Source organism: Callorhinus ursinus, unplaced genomic scaffold (genome assembly GCF_003265705.2).
Source record: "Callorhinus ursinus isolate GAN/ISIS: 27379988/994484 unplaced genomic scaffold, GSC_fseal_2.0 scaffold5, whole genome shotgun sequence".
In the NCBI taxonomy this organism is placed as follows: domain Eukaryota; kingdom Metazoa; phylum Chordata; class Mammalia; order Carnivora; family Otariidae; genus Callorhinus; species Callorhinus ursinus.
Genome location: NW_027397067.1, coordinates 36,117,920 through 36,137,967, shown reverse-complemented (window position 1 = coordinate 36,137,967; position 20,048 = coordinate 36,117,920). Strand labels below are relative to the sequence as shown.

Here is a 20,048-nt window from a genome sequence, read left to right as displayed (position 1 = left end):
CAGATCAAGAAATAGAATATTGCTATAATCCATCTCTTGTGACACCTTCCTGGTCACTAAATCCCCAATGTCACTGTTGTCAGATTCCTATCACCAAAGATTAATTTGCATGTTTCTGAACTCTACGTTAAGGAAATCAAACTGTATATTGTATTCTGTGGATCACTTTTTAAACAGATTAATCCATGGTTTTGTATATTATTCATTCTCATTACTGTGTAGTATGCTACTGAATAAATAATACCGTAGATTAATTATCATGTTGTTGATATGCGGTGGGGTCATTCGAGTTTGGGGCAACTAAAAATAGTGCTGTTTCTGAACATGCTACTATTACATGTCTCTTCGTACACACTAGTCTATGCAGACTTTTAGCACTTGTAACACTTGTAAGACTTTCTTTACTTGTTAACGTATCTAACAATTTTGGACTGAGACTGGGACTTTATCTTATTGGTCACTGATGCCACTATGCTAGCAAGACTTTAGATGCTAAGCATATGGTTTTTGAATGAATTGGTATCTCTGTGATTTTAGCTGTTAGTATTTTTCTGTTTATTTATAAGTCTCCCTATCAGACTAAGCTAATTGAGAGTCAGTTCTGTGTGCTTAATCCAATACTTGGTAAGTGTTTGCTTAATGAATAAATGCATGTAGTGGAATTAGGTTTGGCTGAAATAAACTTTGATTAGGGACTTGTAAGAGACAGTTCAATAACTAAGTCTTCAAATAGTTTAAAGGAAGAGAATGCATAAAGAATCAGTGGAATGATTTTGAGATAGTGGATTCATTAAGGAAATAGGAAAGAGTTATTGTTATCTCTTTTTTTTTATGGAAAAGCTTATTGGTGAAAGTTCTATTCATATAATTTTTCCAGAAATGAACAGAGAATAACAAATCAAATAGCTGTCACTCTTAAGATATTTTAGGACAAGTCATCACAATAAGCCTGCATATGTCAGTGGCAATAGATTCTCATGTAAAGAGTGGGACAGAAGAATAGATTAGCAGGTCACATATATAGCCAGGCAATTTGGAAGGAAAGAATAAAGGTGAAAATAATAAAGGGCAGATACAAAGAACATTTGTATTAAATCAGCTGCTAGAGGAAAAGCAGTATTATCTCTAGAAAGGTATGACCTATTAATTAATTGGGATGTGTTGAGAAGATACATAAGAAAGTAGAAGAGATATGTGGATTAAAATTATTTAGAGTTTCAGAAATCTTTGACAGTGCTTAATCCTAAGGACCATAAAACAGGTGATTGCTATCAAATTATGGTGTAGGTGGACCCACTTTATCAAGAAAAGAAAATTGGCTTAGAAACGGAAAATGAAATCTGTGGAAAACACAAGCACTTCACTGCATGAAAATAGTGTTTCTTAGGAATATCTTTTCTACATATATAATTTAGAGAAATTTGAGTATCTTTAAGATGATTTAAACTCTCCTAGATATTGAATATTCAAATATAAAGGAATAAAACCCAAATCTCTTTATTTGTGTGAATGTGAAAACAAAAAGTGCTTTTGGTAATCTAGGAGCTATGTGTCTTTAATAGCTTATTAGCCCAAAGGAAACTCTGGAGTTTTTAAAGTGATTGCATGTGGTTAGTATTTTTGTTAGAATTGGTAACATACTGTTGGAATTTTCTAATTAGCTGAGTGAGAAGTATATGTTATAAAATAATTTTAAGTTTTATACTTACATGTCCATTTTTCCACAGGTGTTTTACATTTTTATTCATGAGGGTCTTGATTTTTAAGCATTTGTTCCTCAAAAAAGGCTCTGACTTTTCTTTGTTTTTGTATTCCATTTTCTATATAACAGACAGCTATGCTTAATGATCTGCATGCTGGTGACGAATTACAATCCACTTTCTTTTTTTTTTTTTTTTTTAAAGATTTTATTTATTTATTTGACAGAGAGAGACACAGCGAGAGAGGGAACACAAGCAGGGGGAATGAGAGAGGGAGAAGCAGGCCTCCCGCCAAGCAGGGAGCCCGATGCGGGGCTCGATCCCAGGACCCTGGGATCACGACCTGAGCCGAAGGCAGACGCTTAACGACTGAGCCACCCAGGCGCCCCTACAATCCACTTTCTTTCCTTTTTTTTTTTTTTTCCACACAATTGACTTGAAGATGATTATCACAAGATGAAGGTCAGCAGGATACAAAATAACAAAAGTGAACATAATTAACATGTTAGTTGAAGATTTGATAGTTGTAATAGGAACTATGATAATTAGAGAAAAATGTAGTGAGATTTTCATATTAACTTTTTTAATAATATTTGTCACATTGTTAATTCAGGTTCCAAGTGTTACATTTAATTCTGCATCGTTATCTCTAGCTCTACTTTTGTTTGTCCAAAAAGTTGGCTACTGAACCTTAAGAGTCACCAATCTGAAAATGTATCTGCATAATCTCTTTGCCAAAGATTTAGAGGAAGGACTCTAGATCGCTCGTTTTTATAACATGTGGAGACTGTGACTACTGTGGCAGAACCAAATGGAAAGTATATTCTTCGTAAATCAACAAATATCATTACTCATCCAGTAAAGTTCAGTTTAACTACTACTAGTTCCTTTATATCTTTTACTTCCTGATTCTCCAGACTGTTTAGAAGAAAATTGACTGAGGAGGGCTCTTGTAAATTCTTAGTGTGCAGGTAAAGATGAAGAAGCCCCTGTATTTCTGCATGCTTCTTGGGAGAACAGTTCTGAACATAAACATTTAATTTTGGAATTTGGCAGGTTGGATCCGCTCTATATCTATTTAAGAATTATATTGAAAAGTAGCAGATTTTGAAGGTTGTAATTTTCCCCTAGAGCCAATTTATTAAAGTTAACAGCAGGATAATTTGATAGGATTCTTATTTCCTCTACGCTTAAGCAACATGAATTCCCCAAACAGTGTGTGAAATAAAATTCATCATAAATAATTTAGATCATTTATCATTGTTATTGGAGAAAATAAAGAAGGCACAGTGTTAAAGGGGAGAGAAATTGCTGACTTTGAAGACAAACAGACCTGAAATTTGAATTCTGGTTCTGCCAGTTACCAGTAATATTCCTTATTATTTATTTAACAATCCTAGCTATCCAATTTCCTCGTATGGAAAATGCAGTTGGAAAAACCTCCCTTCCTTACTGTAATGAGTGCAGACACCTAGCACAATATCTGAAAATGGTAGCAAAATGGTAGCATCCACTGTTATTATTGATGTTGGAGTAGCCAGCCTCCAAGATGGCTGCCAGCGATCTACTTTTTGGCAATTAAACACTTGCGTAATCCTCTACCCCTGTCCAGCTATGAGAGCTGGATGTGATTCACACCTAATGAATAGAATATGGAGGAAGTGATCGTAAATCACTTCCAAGATTAGATTATAAATGACTGCAGGTTCTGTCTTAAGATATTCCTTCTGTCTCTCTCATCAGTCACAATAGAGGAATCCAGAGAGCATATGACGGGGACACTTAGGCAACATATGAAAAGACAATGTGATGAGAACCATGTCTTTGTCCAATAGCTAACAGGAGCCATGGCATGCCCACAATTACTTGACTCAGCTTTGAAGCAGAGTTGTACCAGTCAAGATTTGACAGCCCAGCCAACAGCTTTCCTACAGTCTCATGAAAAATCTTGAGCAGTTAAACCACTCTGCAATTCCTGACTCACAGGAATTGTGAGATAATTAATGACTTGTTTTAAACTGCTCATTTGTTGTGTACAAATGAATAAAACCATGTTATCATTATTGAAGTTATTTACAAAGAATAACTGAAAAATCATATTTTAAGGATTTTTCCAAGGCTTTTCAATTATTAAAACTTACTTCTATATATATATATATATATATATATACACACACACACACAAAATACTTAATTTCCACTTTTTTACAGAAGATATATTAATAATTTTAGTGGAATATACAAAATTTCTGTGTCTCCACAGCTAAAAAATAGCTTTTGGTAAATATCACTTTGTTGTTAGGATAACTAAGGAAACAGAGCAGAACAAGGCCAGAGGGGGTAATGAAAATAGGCATGGTAGTTTCAAAGGGAAATTCTATTTCTGAAGAAGACATAGCCCTTGCAGCAATAAGTGATGTGATGGAATAAATGGAATCATTCATATGTAGTTCAATTTTCATTTCTTAGGATTGACTGTCCAAGGTTGTTTGATCACAGTAAAGCAGATACTAAAATTTTAAACAATAAGAGAAAAGTAGTTAATGCTTTTTACTATTTATATATGGGGGAAGCATGAAAAAAAGTGCGAGAGGTGAAAATTAATAGAGTAAGGGGGAGTGTTAAGAATTAAACTGTGTATTGACAAACAGTGGCAGATGGGTTGCATAGGAAAGGCCGGACCAGATTATGGAGGGTAGTGTTTAATGGCTTAATTGCACTGTAATAGCAAGAAACAATTTTAATATTTCGAGCAATGGAGTAATATGATGATAGGGATATTTTATTAACACCTCTTCATGTGGCATAGCATGGTAGGTGTTCTCTAGAAGAGTATAATTAAGTTCCTCAGAGACTTCTGTATCTCTTGTGAATGACATCTATCACTGGTTGGGCATGCAGTGGACAATAAATTCTTACTTTATGTTATTAAAATTCAGGAAACAGTTCATGAGCAGACATTAAAGGGAATGATATTCTTTTTGGTGTCAGCATTGTTTCTCTTTCTCATTTGTGTCATAAGGTTACCTTAATTTCTTCTGTGTTGGTTTCAGTGATGAAGTTTATTTAAGACAAGTTTGTGTGTGTGATGGGATTGGGGGTGATAAATTAACTGAGAATCCTATTCAGCACAGGGAAAAGGTTCTAGGTTCAAACAGACATGGGTACAAACTTGCCTGGGCCGCTCACCGGCTTTTAAGCTATTTACTGCAAACCTTTGTTTCTTCTGCTATTATTTGGGGGTTATTGTACCTACCAAAAGAGGTATTGTGAGGATTAACTTTCTGGCCCTAGTGACTATTCCATGGATGTTAATTTTCATTCCCTGTTAGTAAATGAGGAAACTACTTCCCAGTTAATTAGGCATTTTGCAATTAAAAGATAATTAGTAGTAGACGAAATTTCAAAATCAGGAATTTACATGTCTAGCTTTTTTTTTTTTAAAGTCCATATTTCTGATACATTTTTAAGTCTTCCTGTCTGCTGGAAGAAATTCCCAAGACTGCATTGAAGTTTTATGAATTTATTTTTGTAGAGTTTGTGAAATTCATGAAACATAGATGCTTTGCTCATTGCTTTACTTTTAACACACACACACATCACACAAACACACACACACACACACACACACATACACACACACACACGTCAAGACATTTAGGTTATGGTTTCCTTCCAAGTCATGTATCCTGGGGGGGTGGAATTCTTCAGAACATTTGAAATTCATAAACACATTGCCAACAGACTGTTCTCCCAATTTTTAAGCTAAAACTCTGGCCTTTCAAAAATTTGTTTACTAAATAAAATGAAACAAGCTGTTCTGCTACACCTATGGTGAAATAATTAAAATGAGACTCACAGTTACAGAATATGTTGACTAAATCACAGCCAGAGGAAAAGCATTTCTATTATTAAAAAAAAGAAATGTCCTTTTGTTTTTGTTTTCATTTTCATTCTCTATTTTGGTTTCACCTCTCTAAAAGCAAACTTAAAGATAAATAGATAGGAAGACACTTAGGTGACATTATATCCTTTTGAAAGATCCAGAAATATTTTTCTTCAAAATTTGCTGTGTGAATGGCAGGCCAAACATGAATCTTCTGATTTCGTTCATATGTGCCATATGGATGTAAATTTTTAAGTCCACTACTTGACTTAAATATTTTTGATGAGCCATTTCACTTAATACTCGTTGTTGATTGCACAAATAATTATCAAATTTGTGATTCTTTAATTCTTTATACATGAAGGATAAATTATTGCTCAATTAAAATTATGCATTTATTTTATCACACTCAGAACACAAATGTGAGCTCAGATCACTGTTCTAAAAAAAGAATTGCAGAAAGTCATATTTACCTTTTCTCATTGGCATCAATAGCTATAAGTAGTTATAAATAAATTCATATGTTTCATATATTATATATTTCATATATATTATTTTATATAAGAATTCATATTTATGTATGTATTATATATAATATGTGCATTATATATATAAAATAGAAAGCCTGCTGTAAGAATACTTGATGATGTTAAGGTGTTAAGCTTATAATTACTTTTACATTTTGCACATTTTTGGTCTGGTTTCACTATTTATTATTCTGTGGAAAAAGAAAGGCTGGCAAGAGTAAGAAAGGAAGACTGCTTTAGAAAAAAGCAAAAAATGAAAAGGTTCCTTTTAAAAATTAATATTTTAAAAAATCATCTTGTTGAGCAAAAACAGGTTCTTCTGGGAAAATGCTTCATTTAGGGGAAGAAGAGGAAACAGGAGTTCTGAATGAGTCATGAAGTTATTATGGCTTCTTTACTTGCTGTTATTTGATTTATATATAAATGTTTTATAAAAACATTTGTTTATAATCTTTTAATAAATCTCTATATAAATATTTGGGTATAGAGGATTGTTTTTATGTATGTTTGCTTTTGCTTTTTTTCCTCTGAAAGATTATCCATACCTAAATGACTAAGTCTCTCATAGCAGAAAAATGAATTATCAGGTGGAAATGAACTAGAAAAATTCGGAAAACAACTAAAATTTTATCCTTCCCCCAGATTTTAAATTCTGTAATTCTGTACTCTGCTCCTATCTCTCAGAAAACAAGCAGTTGTACTGAATTAAGTCAGTCCCTTCTACCCATGTAAACATATCCAGGTGCAAAGAAACATGTTGTATGGCTTTACTCTTAGGGCAATACACACCCACCCAATACACAATCTGTTCAAATCTTTCTGTAACACCCTTTCACTTCCTTTCCTGTTAACTCCTCTTGCTACCTAATTCCCTTGGTACACCCCTTCTGTGAAGGACTGTATTCTAGACCTCAAGAGCTGATAATTTTAACCTGTTCTTTAATTTTTGTTTTCCTTCAGGAAGTGGAAATGAACCAGTTAACTACCAGGTCTATCCAGGTGCGCAAATGAGCCCCACCCCATGTCAACTCCCTTAGGCTTCTTCCTTGCCCATCCTAAAAAACAAACAAACAAACAAACTTCCCCAACATTTTTCTGGAGACAGAGACTCATGATTGGCTTTAGTAGGTGTAAGGAGGAGGTTCTCCAAGGTAAAACAAAAGAAAAAAAAAAAACCCACAAAGTTTTTGGTGCCCAAACCTTTAGTCTGAAAAAGTAAGTAGGTATTAATTATTTTGCAAATTATTTTTCGCATATGTAAGGATATATTGGATTCCAGCTTTGTGAAGGTTTTGATAGATAGGCTGATAGGAAACAGGCATTTCTCACCTCATGCACAGAAAGACTGACCTTGAGCTTGCAGCTGTGTATGCTATTTAGAGCCCTTGCCTTTTCCAGTTCTGCCTCTTTGCATCATAGTAAGCCCGGAGCTCTTACTCAAAAAGAGCTAACCTATCTCATTATTGTGACCCAGCCCTTGTGTATTAGCTCTTTTGTAAAGCAATGGTGTTACAGTAAGCCTTTCAAGCACCTCTGTCACAGGATAAACTCCTGTCGGTAAAGAAGTGCTTAAAGCCAAGTGCAAATAGGAATTACACTCTAGATATGCTGCTATAAACTACTGCATGAAATTTTGTTTTTTGTGGGGTTTTTTTCACCATTTCTTGCTAATTATTCTTCATCCAGTACAACAATTACAACAAAAATCCAATTTCAGATGCTCCATGAAAACAATTATATATATGAACATTTATATTTATATTTATATTTATATAAAGGTGTTATGTGGACATATTTATATGTTATATAAGTGAAATATTTATATAAAGGTCTTAAATGGACAGCTTTTAAGATCATAACCATTTAGTATACTTTGAAAATGAAAATCAGAATCTAGGTTCAATTTTTCTCTAACAGTAATGATAGTAAAATATGAGGTAGTTTTTTACATGGATTTTGTTGCTCAGGGGGTTATGATGAACTCTAGCTTCATAATAGAAAATAGCATAACTCAAAAGAATTATTTCAATCATTCTAGCATCCAAGTATTTTCTTTCCCTGTCTCAGGGACTCCTCTTTTCTATTCCCTTCATCACTATCTATGTTTAGGTCTTCATCACCTAATAATCTTGACTGTTGAAGGAGTCTTCTACCTGTTCTCTTAGGTTTCAGCCATATCCCACTCCAATCATACCTGCAGACTGATGCCAGGTTACCCTAAGCAATATCGTCTTGATATTAACTTCTCATAGCACTCTATTGCCTCCTTCATAATGATCAAACTCTTAAAGCTAGCATCCAGAACTCCCCCATACTTGATCCTAACATATTTTCCAACCTTGTCACTCCCATACATTTGTACCAAGACTGTGTCGGTACATGGGTTTTGGTGAAGTCAGAACTGATATTTTAAACTCCTGTTTTGATACTTACTAGGTTTCTGACTGAATAAGCCAATGTAAAATGAAGAATTTAGTCTCTTAACTCAAAAGTTTATGAAGTCTTTTGATTATAGAAATAGAAGTAATTCCTCACTAGCACTATCTCAGCACTAAACTATGTCATAGGTATTGTGCAAAGTATTTTCTATATACATGATGGTATTTAACCCACCGACAACCCTATAAGTAGGTGATGTTAGACCAACTTTACAAATAAACCTGATCACAGGGACATCAGTAATTTATTAAGTTTTATACACACAGTAGCTGAGTTAGAATTTTCGAGCTGGTTTGCCTTAAAGGATGTAAGTGGAGTAAAACTAACTTCAAAATCACATGCAATAATGTGCAAACGCACTCATTTTTCTTGGGAGAATTTGCATAGTTACTGAGATTCTCTGAGGAGCTTGTGAGCCCAAAAGAACTGAGAATCGCTGAACTAAACTCTCAGTTTCTTAATTAAGAACAGAGGATTTGGGCAATTTATCTCTAGAGACCCTGGTACTTCATATTGTCTGTCACATGGTAGAAAAATCAAGTACATGTTAGGATGAATTGTTTATCAGTAGTTCAGTAATTCTGTCAATAGTTCCTTGCACACAGTAGATAATGAGTAATTTTTTAAAGAACATATGTCACATAGTGGCTGCTGGTCTGGAGACTGTAGCACATAATACCAGGATTACTCTACCAGGCATAATGAGAATGATGACTGGGTAAACAGGACTTACCATTCGCATACAGTAAAAGGGCATATAATTCAAATCAGCTGCTGCAAAGTGGCATTGCAATTTATTATATGATCACTTTTGTTTAAACGGTCACTAAAATTGATCTCTTTTGCACTAGCACAGGGAGAGGGAAGTAGGCCTCCAGAATCATTCTGACCTTCAAATTGAGCCGCCCAGGGGAAAAAGGTAGCACAGCTAAACGACACATGAATGAATTACATGGGACATAACTGAAAATGTTTTTATACTCCTAACTAGGCTCAATAGGAGAGGGGAAAAAAATCTTGTTAATATCATGGTGCAGTTAGCCACATCCAATCTTGATTTTTTTTTTTTTTAGCAAGACTTCTCTGAATTTAATAAAGACATGTCTAATTCACCAAACCACAGACTTCATATCCAAATTTAGCCTGAAGGAATAAAACATGTACTTTGGCTTTGATAATTCAAATATCTTCCTTGGGTGTCCACTTTACCTGGCTAGCATAGACCTGAGTTGTTTTAATTATATTGATTTATTCTAAGCTAATTAAATTAAAAATTGTAAATGTTTGGTAGTAGTCTATCTTTGAAAATACCTTTATTGATTTTTGGAAGACCTATTAGATGGCCCTGTGTTTCCCTTACATTTAAGTACCTGGTGTTTAATTCTGCCTTGTTAGTGTGTCCTATTGGCTTTAAACCTAACCACATCCAAACAGGCAACTCCGTAACATTCCCAGCAAACCCTCCTGAATTGTTAAAGAAATGTTTTGAAATAAGATTTTATAAAAATGAAAGTTCAGTTAGCAGTAGTACTAATTTCTTCTCTTTTGCAAATATTTTCTTTGAGGCTTTGAGACTTAACTATAAATTCAATTGAAAATGACTGAAACTTTTTGAACAGCCAGGGTTGTACTGAGGACATACATTTTATTTTACTTTTTTATTTTATTTTATTTTGCTTTATTTTATTTTAGGAAATACATTTTAAAATATTAAGTTTAGCATGACTTCAGTGGAGAAAAGAAGGAGTAACTACTGCTTTAGATTCAGACTCCTGGAAAGAGGTCTTACACAGCAGCTGCCCTCTGGTGCACAGTCGGAAGCCTTGAGGAGGTGTTTTGAGTGGAGGAAAAGAGAAATCCATTTCCTCAGCACACTCAGTTTGGGGCTGTGGGCCAAGACTGTGTGGAGGGCTTAAATCAATTCCTGCCACTTACTGGGTAACTCTGGCCACACAGTCTGTGGGAGTCTTCATTTCCTAATCTGTAAAACGGTGAGAATAAGAAAATTTAGCTACTATGGTGAGACATAGACAAGGTAATACATGTAGAGGACGTCTGGTATTTCTTGCTGTTGCTTTTAGAACATTCTATAAAAGCATCTCGTTTCCTTTCTTTTAGTCTCGGGGCATCATTAATGGTACTGTGTACAACCAAACAGTTTCAAGCATAAGTGAGAGTAAATGAGATCTGTCATTCAAGAGAACTCAACAAACTTGATCTGACACACGTCGGGGCCCTTTGTAACTGTAACTTCATTGCATTATATTTGCCCATCTGTGATGACTGCAATAATAAACTGTTTTCCTAGTCAAACCATGCCTGGCTCGACTGGGAGAAAGCAGTTAGAGGAGGAGCCTGGGGGTCATTCTGAAGTTTGAGGCCCTTGGGGAACAGCCAAGTCTAGGGGAAGTGTTGAGGACAGGAACAGTGGGCAAGGGGGAGGCAAGAGAAGAGCTCCAAGCCTTTGAGGAACCGGAGACTTGATGGAAGAGTAAAAGCAGCAGAAAGAGATGTGAGAAAATCTGCCCCAAATCAGCATCTGGCAGCTTCTATCTTGCAGAGCACAGCTGTGAGCTCACTCCTGTCTGAAGCTGGGCAGCTGGTAAAATACAGCACAACCCTCTCCTGCATGGGCTGCCTGGCCGAGCAAGTTCACAGCCTCTGAGAGCGGGATTGGAAAAGGACAGGAAGCAATCAAGTACAGGTCGTGAAGTTTCAACGACAAGTTCAGTGACATAATTCTGATTCATAATAGGTGCTTAATAAAAACTATTCCAGTCTTGTTCTTTTTTCACCCTATCAGAGTTTTCTGGCTGTCTGGCAGGGAGCGCAGGTTTTGCCAGCCACCAAGGGAGCGGCCTTCTCTTCAGGGATGTGCAAAGAGAGTAGAAGTTAGTATAGGTGCAACCGAGGTGTCAGGCTTTACACATTTGAAGGAACATCTGAGGGGCACCTGGGGGCTCAGTCGGTTGAAGGGTTGAGCATCTGCCTTCGGCTCAGGTCATGATCCCAGGGTCCTGGGATCAAGCCCCGCACTGGGCTTCCTGCTCAGTGGGGAGTCTGCTTCTCCCTCTGCCTTTCCCTTCCCCCACCATACCGCCACCCCGGCTTGTGCTCCCTCGCTCACTCTCTCAAATAAATAAAACCTTAAAAAAAAGAAAAGAAAAGGAAAGAAGGATGGCAGGAAGGAAGGGAAAAGGAAGGAAGGAAGGAAGAAAGGAAGGAAGGACATTTGAGGCAGGGAAATAGCTGATTATTTCCATCTCTGGAAATTTTCAGTCACAGACTTTCTCTCAGACTTAGGGTTACTGCCAAATCTTTTGGTTTCTGTAGAGATATAGCTGCACTGAACAATATTTAATGCCCATCTTCATCTTGGGATTATTGTAGAAGTACTCAGATGCTTCAGTGTAGCCTCCTTTTCTACTCAGTTCTTTTTTTTTTTTTTCCAGTTTTTCTTCCCTATCTCCTAATCGTAATCAAATGGAGAAGAGTTAGTGTGTTAAACCATCCTGTATTATTTATAATCTATTGCTGCATAAAAAAATCAACCTAAAACTTAGCAACTTCAAACAACAAACATTTATGATCTCACACAGTTCTGAGTGTCAGGAATCTAGGAGCAGCTTAGCTGGGTGATTTTGGTCCACGGTGGGTCATGAATGTGCAGTGAAATAATTGGGTGAAGCTGCAGTTATCTGAATGGACTGGAGAATCTACTTCCCAGCTCATTCCCATGACTGTTGTCAGGAAACCTCAGTTCTTCTCCATAGGGCTGTTTACACAACATGGCAGCTGGCTTTTCCAGAGTTGGTAATTAGAGAATCAGAGAGAGAGAACACCAAGATGGAATTCATGATGTATTTTATGATCTACCACTAGAAATCAAATACCCTCAGTTCTACCATATTCTGCTACAGTGAGCTGACAGAGTGGGGGTAAAAACCAGGAGGTGGTTTCTCAACTGGCAAAACATGCTGTATGGAAAGTCTCGTCCATCTTTTCTATTTATTAGGCCCTGGGGAAATTTATACTAATCAAAGATTTGTTGATGGTTTCTGAATGTTACTTCTACACATGGATTTAGATATTTTAGGTTTAAATGTTTAAACATTTAAATTATGAATCTGCTTAAATTTGTTCTGTAAGTCATTTAACTTACAAGTAAATATTTAGAGCATCTGTGCATCAGAAGCTGTCAGGGCAATTTGGTATGTGTTATGATCCAGTTATGTTTATAAAAGGCCAAGGATACACAGAGACAGAGGAATCAAATTTACCTGGGGAGTGGGAGAAGGCTTCACAGAGGAGGTCATTTTGAGTTTTGTTTTAAAGGATTAATGAGATTTTTGCAAGACTCACTAAGAGAAAAGCAGTAAGATATAAGAAAAAAAAATGTTGAGTTTTAGAAGACAACATAGAGAACCATACCATCTTTACAAAGCTATAAGTTATTTAAACATACATATTTGATAAAAATATCAAATAGAAGCAAGGTAATGAGAAAGGAAAAACTCAGGTTAGTGATTACCCACGGAGGGAACGGGACAGCCAAAGGTATGAGATGAGAGAGAAACCAGAGAGAGATTCAATGGTGCTGGTGATATTCTAGTGTTTGCTTGGGTCGGTAGGACTATAAATGTTAGAAATATTTATAACAGCTTTTTATGTATGAAATATTATATAGTCATTTTTAACATTCAGGATATGCTGTCAGCAGAGGGAATAGCATATGAAAATGCATGGAGGGATGAAACAGCTTGGAATAAAACATAAAGACATAATTATGACAAGAAAATTATAAATAATGCATTATCTTTCATAATATACAGTTCAGTGTTCGAAATTGTATTGGAGTATACAAAGGAAAGAAGATTAGAAAGACAATTGAAAGCAACCAACTCAAAACTCAAAATCTTACAAAAGGAGCAAGTACTATTTCTGTATTGAGAATCAGGAGGCTGATTTATCCTTTGTTGCCTGCATGGTGATAAGATCAAGGCATATTACCATTAAGAATCTCAAATAATGTGCATTAATGATAAGTTACAGAAGCAGTTATTATTTTCATCATTAGGAAAGAGGTCTGGTGCATTTTAATTGTCTAAATCTCATCATATGCCAACAACTTTTGTTCCTAGTGGAATTCAAATCACAGGGTGGTACTTTATTTAACAACTTACCCTTTTAAACTATTGTGAAGCTGCAAGTAAGGTTTAATTATATTATTGCCAATCATCTGAAGAATGGTAATTACTTGGAGCTCTTGGCCAGTTTTTCTGATTAAAAGTGCTATGGCGTACTGAACAGGTCAGAGGTTCACATCCTGATCCTATTAATTTTCTTCTTCCTTAGACAAGGAATGACTCCACCCTTGGAAAAGGTGCTTAGGAAAAATTTGATTGATCTGAAGAGAACAGATACATGAAATGAAATAACTTCTGCTGTTGTTACTACTTTGTTTTCCTTGTTGGTTTTTTGTATTTCTCTCATTAAGGAAAGAAAAAAGAAAAGAAAGAGATTGTGACTAAAAGACTATTTTTCCTGTGAGAGATTTGAAGTACGTTTAATAATTCAACAAGGTTAGCAGGGTTGACGCATGACTAAAAGCGGTATTTATCTGCCAGAGAGTGAGAGGACGAGTTCCTACATATTTATTCCAGAACAACGTTCAGGGTACCTTATTCTGGGGAAGAGGACGTGATATACAAGGAGGAATGGTATAAAGGTTGGATTTTTTTTTCCTTTTGAAGAATAAAAACAAAACATAATCCCTGTAAGGCTACATTGGGACTTTCTGACTAAGAAATTATATCTGTTTTGCCACAAGAAGGCCAAGAGTGTCTAAAGGTATTTTCTGAATCAGCGCTATCTTGCCGAGCTGGGTTGTCACTGTAGCTATATCTGGGAAACCGAAGTGCCAACTCCTGTTCTTGGTTCAGCTGCCTTGGTTTCTGTTGGTCCTTTGGCTGCTTGCTAGATCTTTGTTTTGTCATTAGGTCTGCTCCTGGTGAAAAATTTCTTTCACTTTCTGCCCACTGATAATACATTCCAGCCAAACTTTACCCATATTTTCCGGGTGTGGGTGTGGCCAGAGGCGGGACCTACACCTGTCCTTCTGCCACTTTCCATGTTACTTGCGGTTGCCACGTGTCATCAACATCAGGTGTATATCTTAACAATGGTGTCTCTGCTTCGAACTCACAAAGGTGTTCGCTTTGAGTTGGTGTTAGATGTGTGGCATCTAAAAATGCCTGCAGCAACTTTCCTTCCCCACCCACTCTCCCCTGAGCTTACCCTCTGACACACAATCCTTGGAAGTCTTCTTGTTTTACATACTTGCAAACACTCTCATAATCCCCGCATCTCTTCTTAAATAACTCCTTCCTTCCTTCTGTTTTTTTAGCTCTGCCTGTGACTAGACCGTGGGGCCTAGATGGTCCCCAATAGCCGTGTTTCTTCAGTTTTCACTCCAAGTGACATCCTTAAAGAACGGTTTCCTGTTTTCAGCCTGACCTTCTGTCTTTTGATTTTCTACTGCCTTTTTTACCATTCCCTCACATCCCTTGCTCCCTCCAGTTACTTTAATTCCTCCTCCGTAATAGTTAATAAAATCAGGCCTGTTCTGCATTCTCTAGCAATTTCCTCTAGACTCTGTCCTCTTTTCTCTAGCTGTGAGCACAAGTATTTGCTGACATTTATTCAGCAATGAGTCGCTGACAGTGTTGGGTACTTTAGTTCCGTTGTCTGAACCATATAAAAATAGTGGCCTCCTCAGTCTTCTCTTATCGCATTCTCTTTCCATTCTAATTCTTGGCATGATGTCACAAAACAGATTTGGGGGGGAGGAGGGGAATAGGGAGAGGTAGGTAAAAGGGTATAAACTTTCAGTCATAAGATGAGTAAGGTCTGAGGATCTAATGTATAACACAGTGATTATAGTTGATAACATTCTTGGATGAAGTTTGAGAAGAGAGGAGAAGTCAAATGTTCCCACTAGAAAGAAAAAAAGATAGTTAAATATGTGAGGTGATGTATATGTTCATTAATTCAGTGGGGAAGAGTCCTTTCAAAATGTGTACATATATCAAATCGCCATGAGGGATACTTGAAATATCTTACGATTTTATTTTTCAGTTATACCTCAGTAGAGCTAGGGAAAATAAAGAAGAAAGTTCTGAGCCACATTTAGGTGAAAATAGCATTCTATTCTTTACTACCCAGATTCAAATTAGTCCTCCAGTCCCTGGAAACTGATCCATTCATCCAACTTACTTAAAGATTAGTCATCTACTATGTGCCAGGCAATGTTTTTGAACAGGAAACACAACATAAATGATGCACAGTTTCAGTCTTTAAAGAATTCAAAATATATTGGGAAGACTTACCGAAAGATGATGACAATACAGTGCAATTGCTATGACGGGGGATGTGCCAGGGTCTGTGGGACCCTAAAGCAGAGAGCCTTCGGGAACAGCACCCCTTGGGGAAATGACTTCATAGAGAAGGTAACATTTGAGCAGTCATATCAGGTCGGCTTGATGTGCTTCCAACATGGAGGCAGGGTACAGAGGGGGATTCCAGAAAGAAGACAGTTAATGCAGAGATCTTAAGGAAAGAACAAGCACATTCTTCTCTGACCAGAAAGAGGAAAATAAAGGGAGGGGGGTGGAGATAAAATGTTGGAAAGGAAGGACAAGGACTAATGTATGAAGGGTCTTGGTTATCTTTAGGAGGAATGTGAAATTATCTTGTAGGCAGTGGAAAAGCGAAAAAAATTGAAGCAAAGACAATTACAGGAAGTTGTCCTTGCAACCGCTGTACATTGTTTCCCCTGTATCCCCTCTAATTTCATCCCCTGTCTTCTCTTAAGTCAAGTTCTTGAATTCCTTTAAACATACTCAAGTAATAATAATCTCTTATATTTGATATATTGGAGTCTGAGGTCTAATTTGATTAGGACCCTTACCTCCATTCCTTTTTATCACCATAGGAAGCATAGGAGAAGACACCCCCCTCCCCTGGGACTCTAATTTCCATAGGACTCCTACATTGCTGTCTCTCCCTCCATTTCCTTCCCTTCTCTATCTTCTGAAACTTTAGAGAAGTTTCAAGTCAATCGTTAGCAAAATCCCCTTAATAATCAACTTATTTTGAGACTATTTCCTTTGGGTTCTTTTTTGTAACTAACACTGGCCTCTCCACTGATTATACTCCTTCTCTTACATCCTTCTGTTTTCTCCTTCTACCGCAAGGGCTGGAGTCACGGTATATGTCCCGCCTTATTTCTTTTTAATGGTACTTCAAGATTATTCTCCTTTCCTCCTCCATAAAAACTTCAAGTTTTGACTGTGATTTTGTCAAACTGTCCCATCCACTGTCTCTCCTTGCTATAATCATCTACTAGTTCTCAAGTCATTTTCCCTCCTTCTTTGATGATCTCATTTCCTGGTTCAGTCCTACTCTCAACACTATTCTTGTTTTTAATTCTTGGTGATCTCATTGTTGATGTAGAAAATTTTGCCAGTGTTCTAGGCTCTTAGATATTGAGTCTCCTCTCCAATTTCATATTCCATCCCAACTCAAGAGACTCACTTCCATGGGTATATCCTTGATATTGCTCTTACAAATCGCAATTTTGAATATCTACTGTGACTATCACTGAATATTTTTCTAGCTCACTCCTGCTAATATCATGACTAAAAGCACAAAAACAAAAAAAAACCTTTGACCACTTCAGAATTTAAGAGTTGATCTTAAATTGATCTTATTACCCTCCTTCCTCATCCCATGCTATCCCTTCCTTCCTTACATGACACAAATACCATGGCGAAGTCAAAAATCACTCCCTTACATATACCCACAGCGCCTTTGTCTTTCCCTCTGCTTTTCAGTTACCTAGAGATACCAAAAGTCCGGTGAAATCAATACTGCTACTTTGATATCTGCATACACACCACCAAATAAGGCTGAAGAAGGAAGACATAGCGCATAATGAAGCCAATCTCACTTTAAATTCATGATCATGAATGCTGCCTGACAATTATCTGATATTTCCCTAGTCCTCTCCTTACAACTGACCTATTTAAATATTTCATACATTCTTCTCTCTTTTTCCTATTATTCTCTCAGTTGATGAATATTCCTGTTTCACTAAGCAAATTAAAGCATTCAGAACTTAACACTCAAAAAAAGGAACTCTTGGCTTTGCTTCCTGCCTCTCACCTCCACCAACACAAAAAGCAACAAAAACACGTTCGTCCTATGGTTTTCTCCATCTCAGTGAATGGCAACTTCATTCTTCTAGGTGTAGGGCCAGAAAACGTGGTGCTGTCTTTGATGGTTTTCTTTGCTCACCCTTTGCATCTTGTCCTTTAAGAAACCCTGTGATTCTCCTTTCAGTATCACTTCAGTGCTGCTGAAGTGAGCACTGTGATTCTCCTTTCAAAATATATCAAGAATGTTATGCTTCTGTCTACCTCATTACTTCCACTTTGGTCCAGGTGACCAGCACTTTTGCCTGAATTATTGCACTAACTTCAGAGATTGAATCATGCTGCTTCCTTTGTCCACTGTACTTGATTCTCGAGAGCAATCACGAGAGTGGTCCTGTTTGAAATGTAAGTCGGGTTATGTCCCTCCTGTACTCAAAAACTTAAAATTATCCCCACCACAGTCAGACTAGAAGCCCAAACCATTACTGTTATTTAAAATTCCATACATGTTTTCATCTCTGACTTCATCTTTTCTCTGCCTTGCTATTTCTCCTTATCATTTATCACTGTGTCACATTCTGTATATTTTACTTTTCTGTCTTGATTCTTTCCCGTACCCATTAAAATGTAAATGCCATAAGGACAGGGATTTCCGTATGTTTTGTTCACTACTATATTGCCAAAGCCTAGATCAATGCCTCACTTATAGTAGGCATGCAGTAAAAGTAGTGGAATGAATGGATGATTTAATGAATGAGATTGTTTTCACATGGCTGCATTATCTAATCTGTTGTGCATGCTAATACTTTTATAGTTGTGTGATTTACTGTAGTAATTCAAAGGATGATCTCTAATCAGACTCAGAGAAGTTTGAATTTCATCTGCACCTTGCTACATGAATTTGCAAGTTGCATTTAATGTCTCCAAGTCTTGTCTTCTCATTTTTAAAAAATGGACATCATAATAGTAACTGACTCAAAGGATAATTTAAGAATTAAATGAGAAAATGCAGGTAGAATGTTCAAAATGTCCAGGGCAAAGTTAGCAAACTTTTAATAAATCTAGTTAATATTTTTTAATTAAACCTAATACATATTATATTATTTTTCTTTTTGTGCCTTCATTTGCACATTTAAGTAATTTTATAAGTGGAGAAGATAAGCTCTTTGAGATTGGAAATGTTAACTTCTATTTCTTTTTAAACCCTTCCAATGTGTTTCACACCGGTATTTAATCAGTTGTTCTTTGAGAGTCAGGCACCTGAAGTGTTTTGAATGGCTCTTTTTCAGTATGCTAAGGTCATATGATGAAGCAGCCCCATGGTTTTCATCCATTTTTCTATGACAGACTACTCCGGAGTAGGAAAAAAATGTTATGTACTCAGCTTTTGTGTAAAAACAAGACAAGACAGAACAAAAACCTCCGAAGGGAATTACCATAGTGCATTATAAAAAATGTTTGAAGAGAGTTTTCCTAAAAATGACACTCAGGAAGTTCATTGAAATCATTTGCAATTCATCTGTGCAAAAGTTTACACTTCATGTTCAGTCATTTTAAACTTTCCACTTAGGAACATAACCCTTAGAAGTCTAATAGTCCCAACTGTTGGATGCTCACATAGTTTAACTAAATTTTTAGAATTAACAAATATACATGTAGGACTGGCTCTTTTGCTCATGAGTTTAATTATGATGATCCAGAAGGGGGCAACATGTAGGGGTCATCAGCAGGGCTGTGACAGCACAAAGCTTCTCTGAGAGTCTGCACCAAACACACTTCACTGTGCAAGTTTACCACAGGTGGGAGAGATTTTTTTTTCCTTCCTTGTGAAACAGCCACTCTAAATAAATATATTTTGTTCAGATTGCGTATGAGTTGATAGAATTTGTATTCACAAAGCTAGGACTAGAATCCTGGTTATTATGACTGCTAGCCTATGACTTTTATTTTACACTTCCGTATTGCGATATTCTAGGCTAATTTAAAGAAAAGCCTTCATCTAGGAGTTAAAATAACCTTGAGTTCTAGTCACACCTCTGTAAAATGCAAAGATCTGCTGTTCTTGACAAGACTTGTTCACCTTTATGCCTTAGTTTACTCACCTGTGTAAAAGGAGGGATTGTGTCTGCCCTGTATTTTTTACTGCTTGTTAGCATTATGTGCGATGTAAAGATATTTAAAAGTACTTTCTAGTCAGAACGATATTTCAACAGCAGTAGTAGCAATTTCTGATGCTCCTGCTCTTTCTTCCACTTTTAGTCTTTGTTCTTTCCATTCAGTT

At 36.5% G+C, this 20,048-nt stretch overlaps 1 protein-coding gene across 2 annotated transcripts in view; it reads left to right on the top strand.

The window, feature by feature from the left end:
* The window catches only part of MMP16 (matrix metallopeptidase 16), a 269,481-nt gene that overhangs the window by 179,363 nt on the left and 70,070 nt on the right, over window positions 1-20,048 (top strand). Inside the window, exon 5 of one of the 2 annotated variants that reach the window (XM_073892939.1) lies at window positions 7,074-7,112. The exons of the other annotated variant lie outside the window; for it this stretch is intronic. Within the exon in view, the coding sequence (XP_073749040.1) occupies window positions 7,074-7,112 (39 nt within the window). The remainder of the gene's footprint in view (window positions 1-7,073; window positions 7,113-20,048) is intronic. 2 annotated transcript variants of the gene reach the window in all.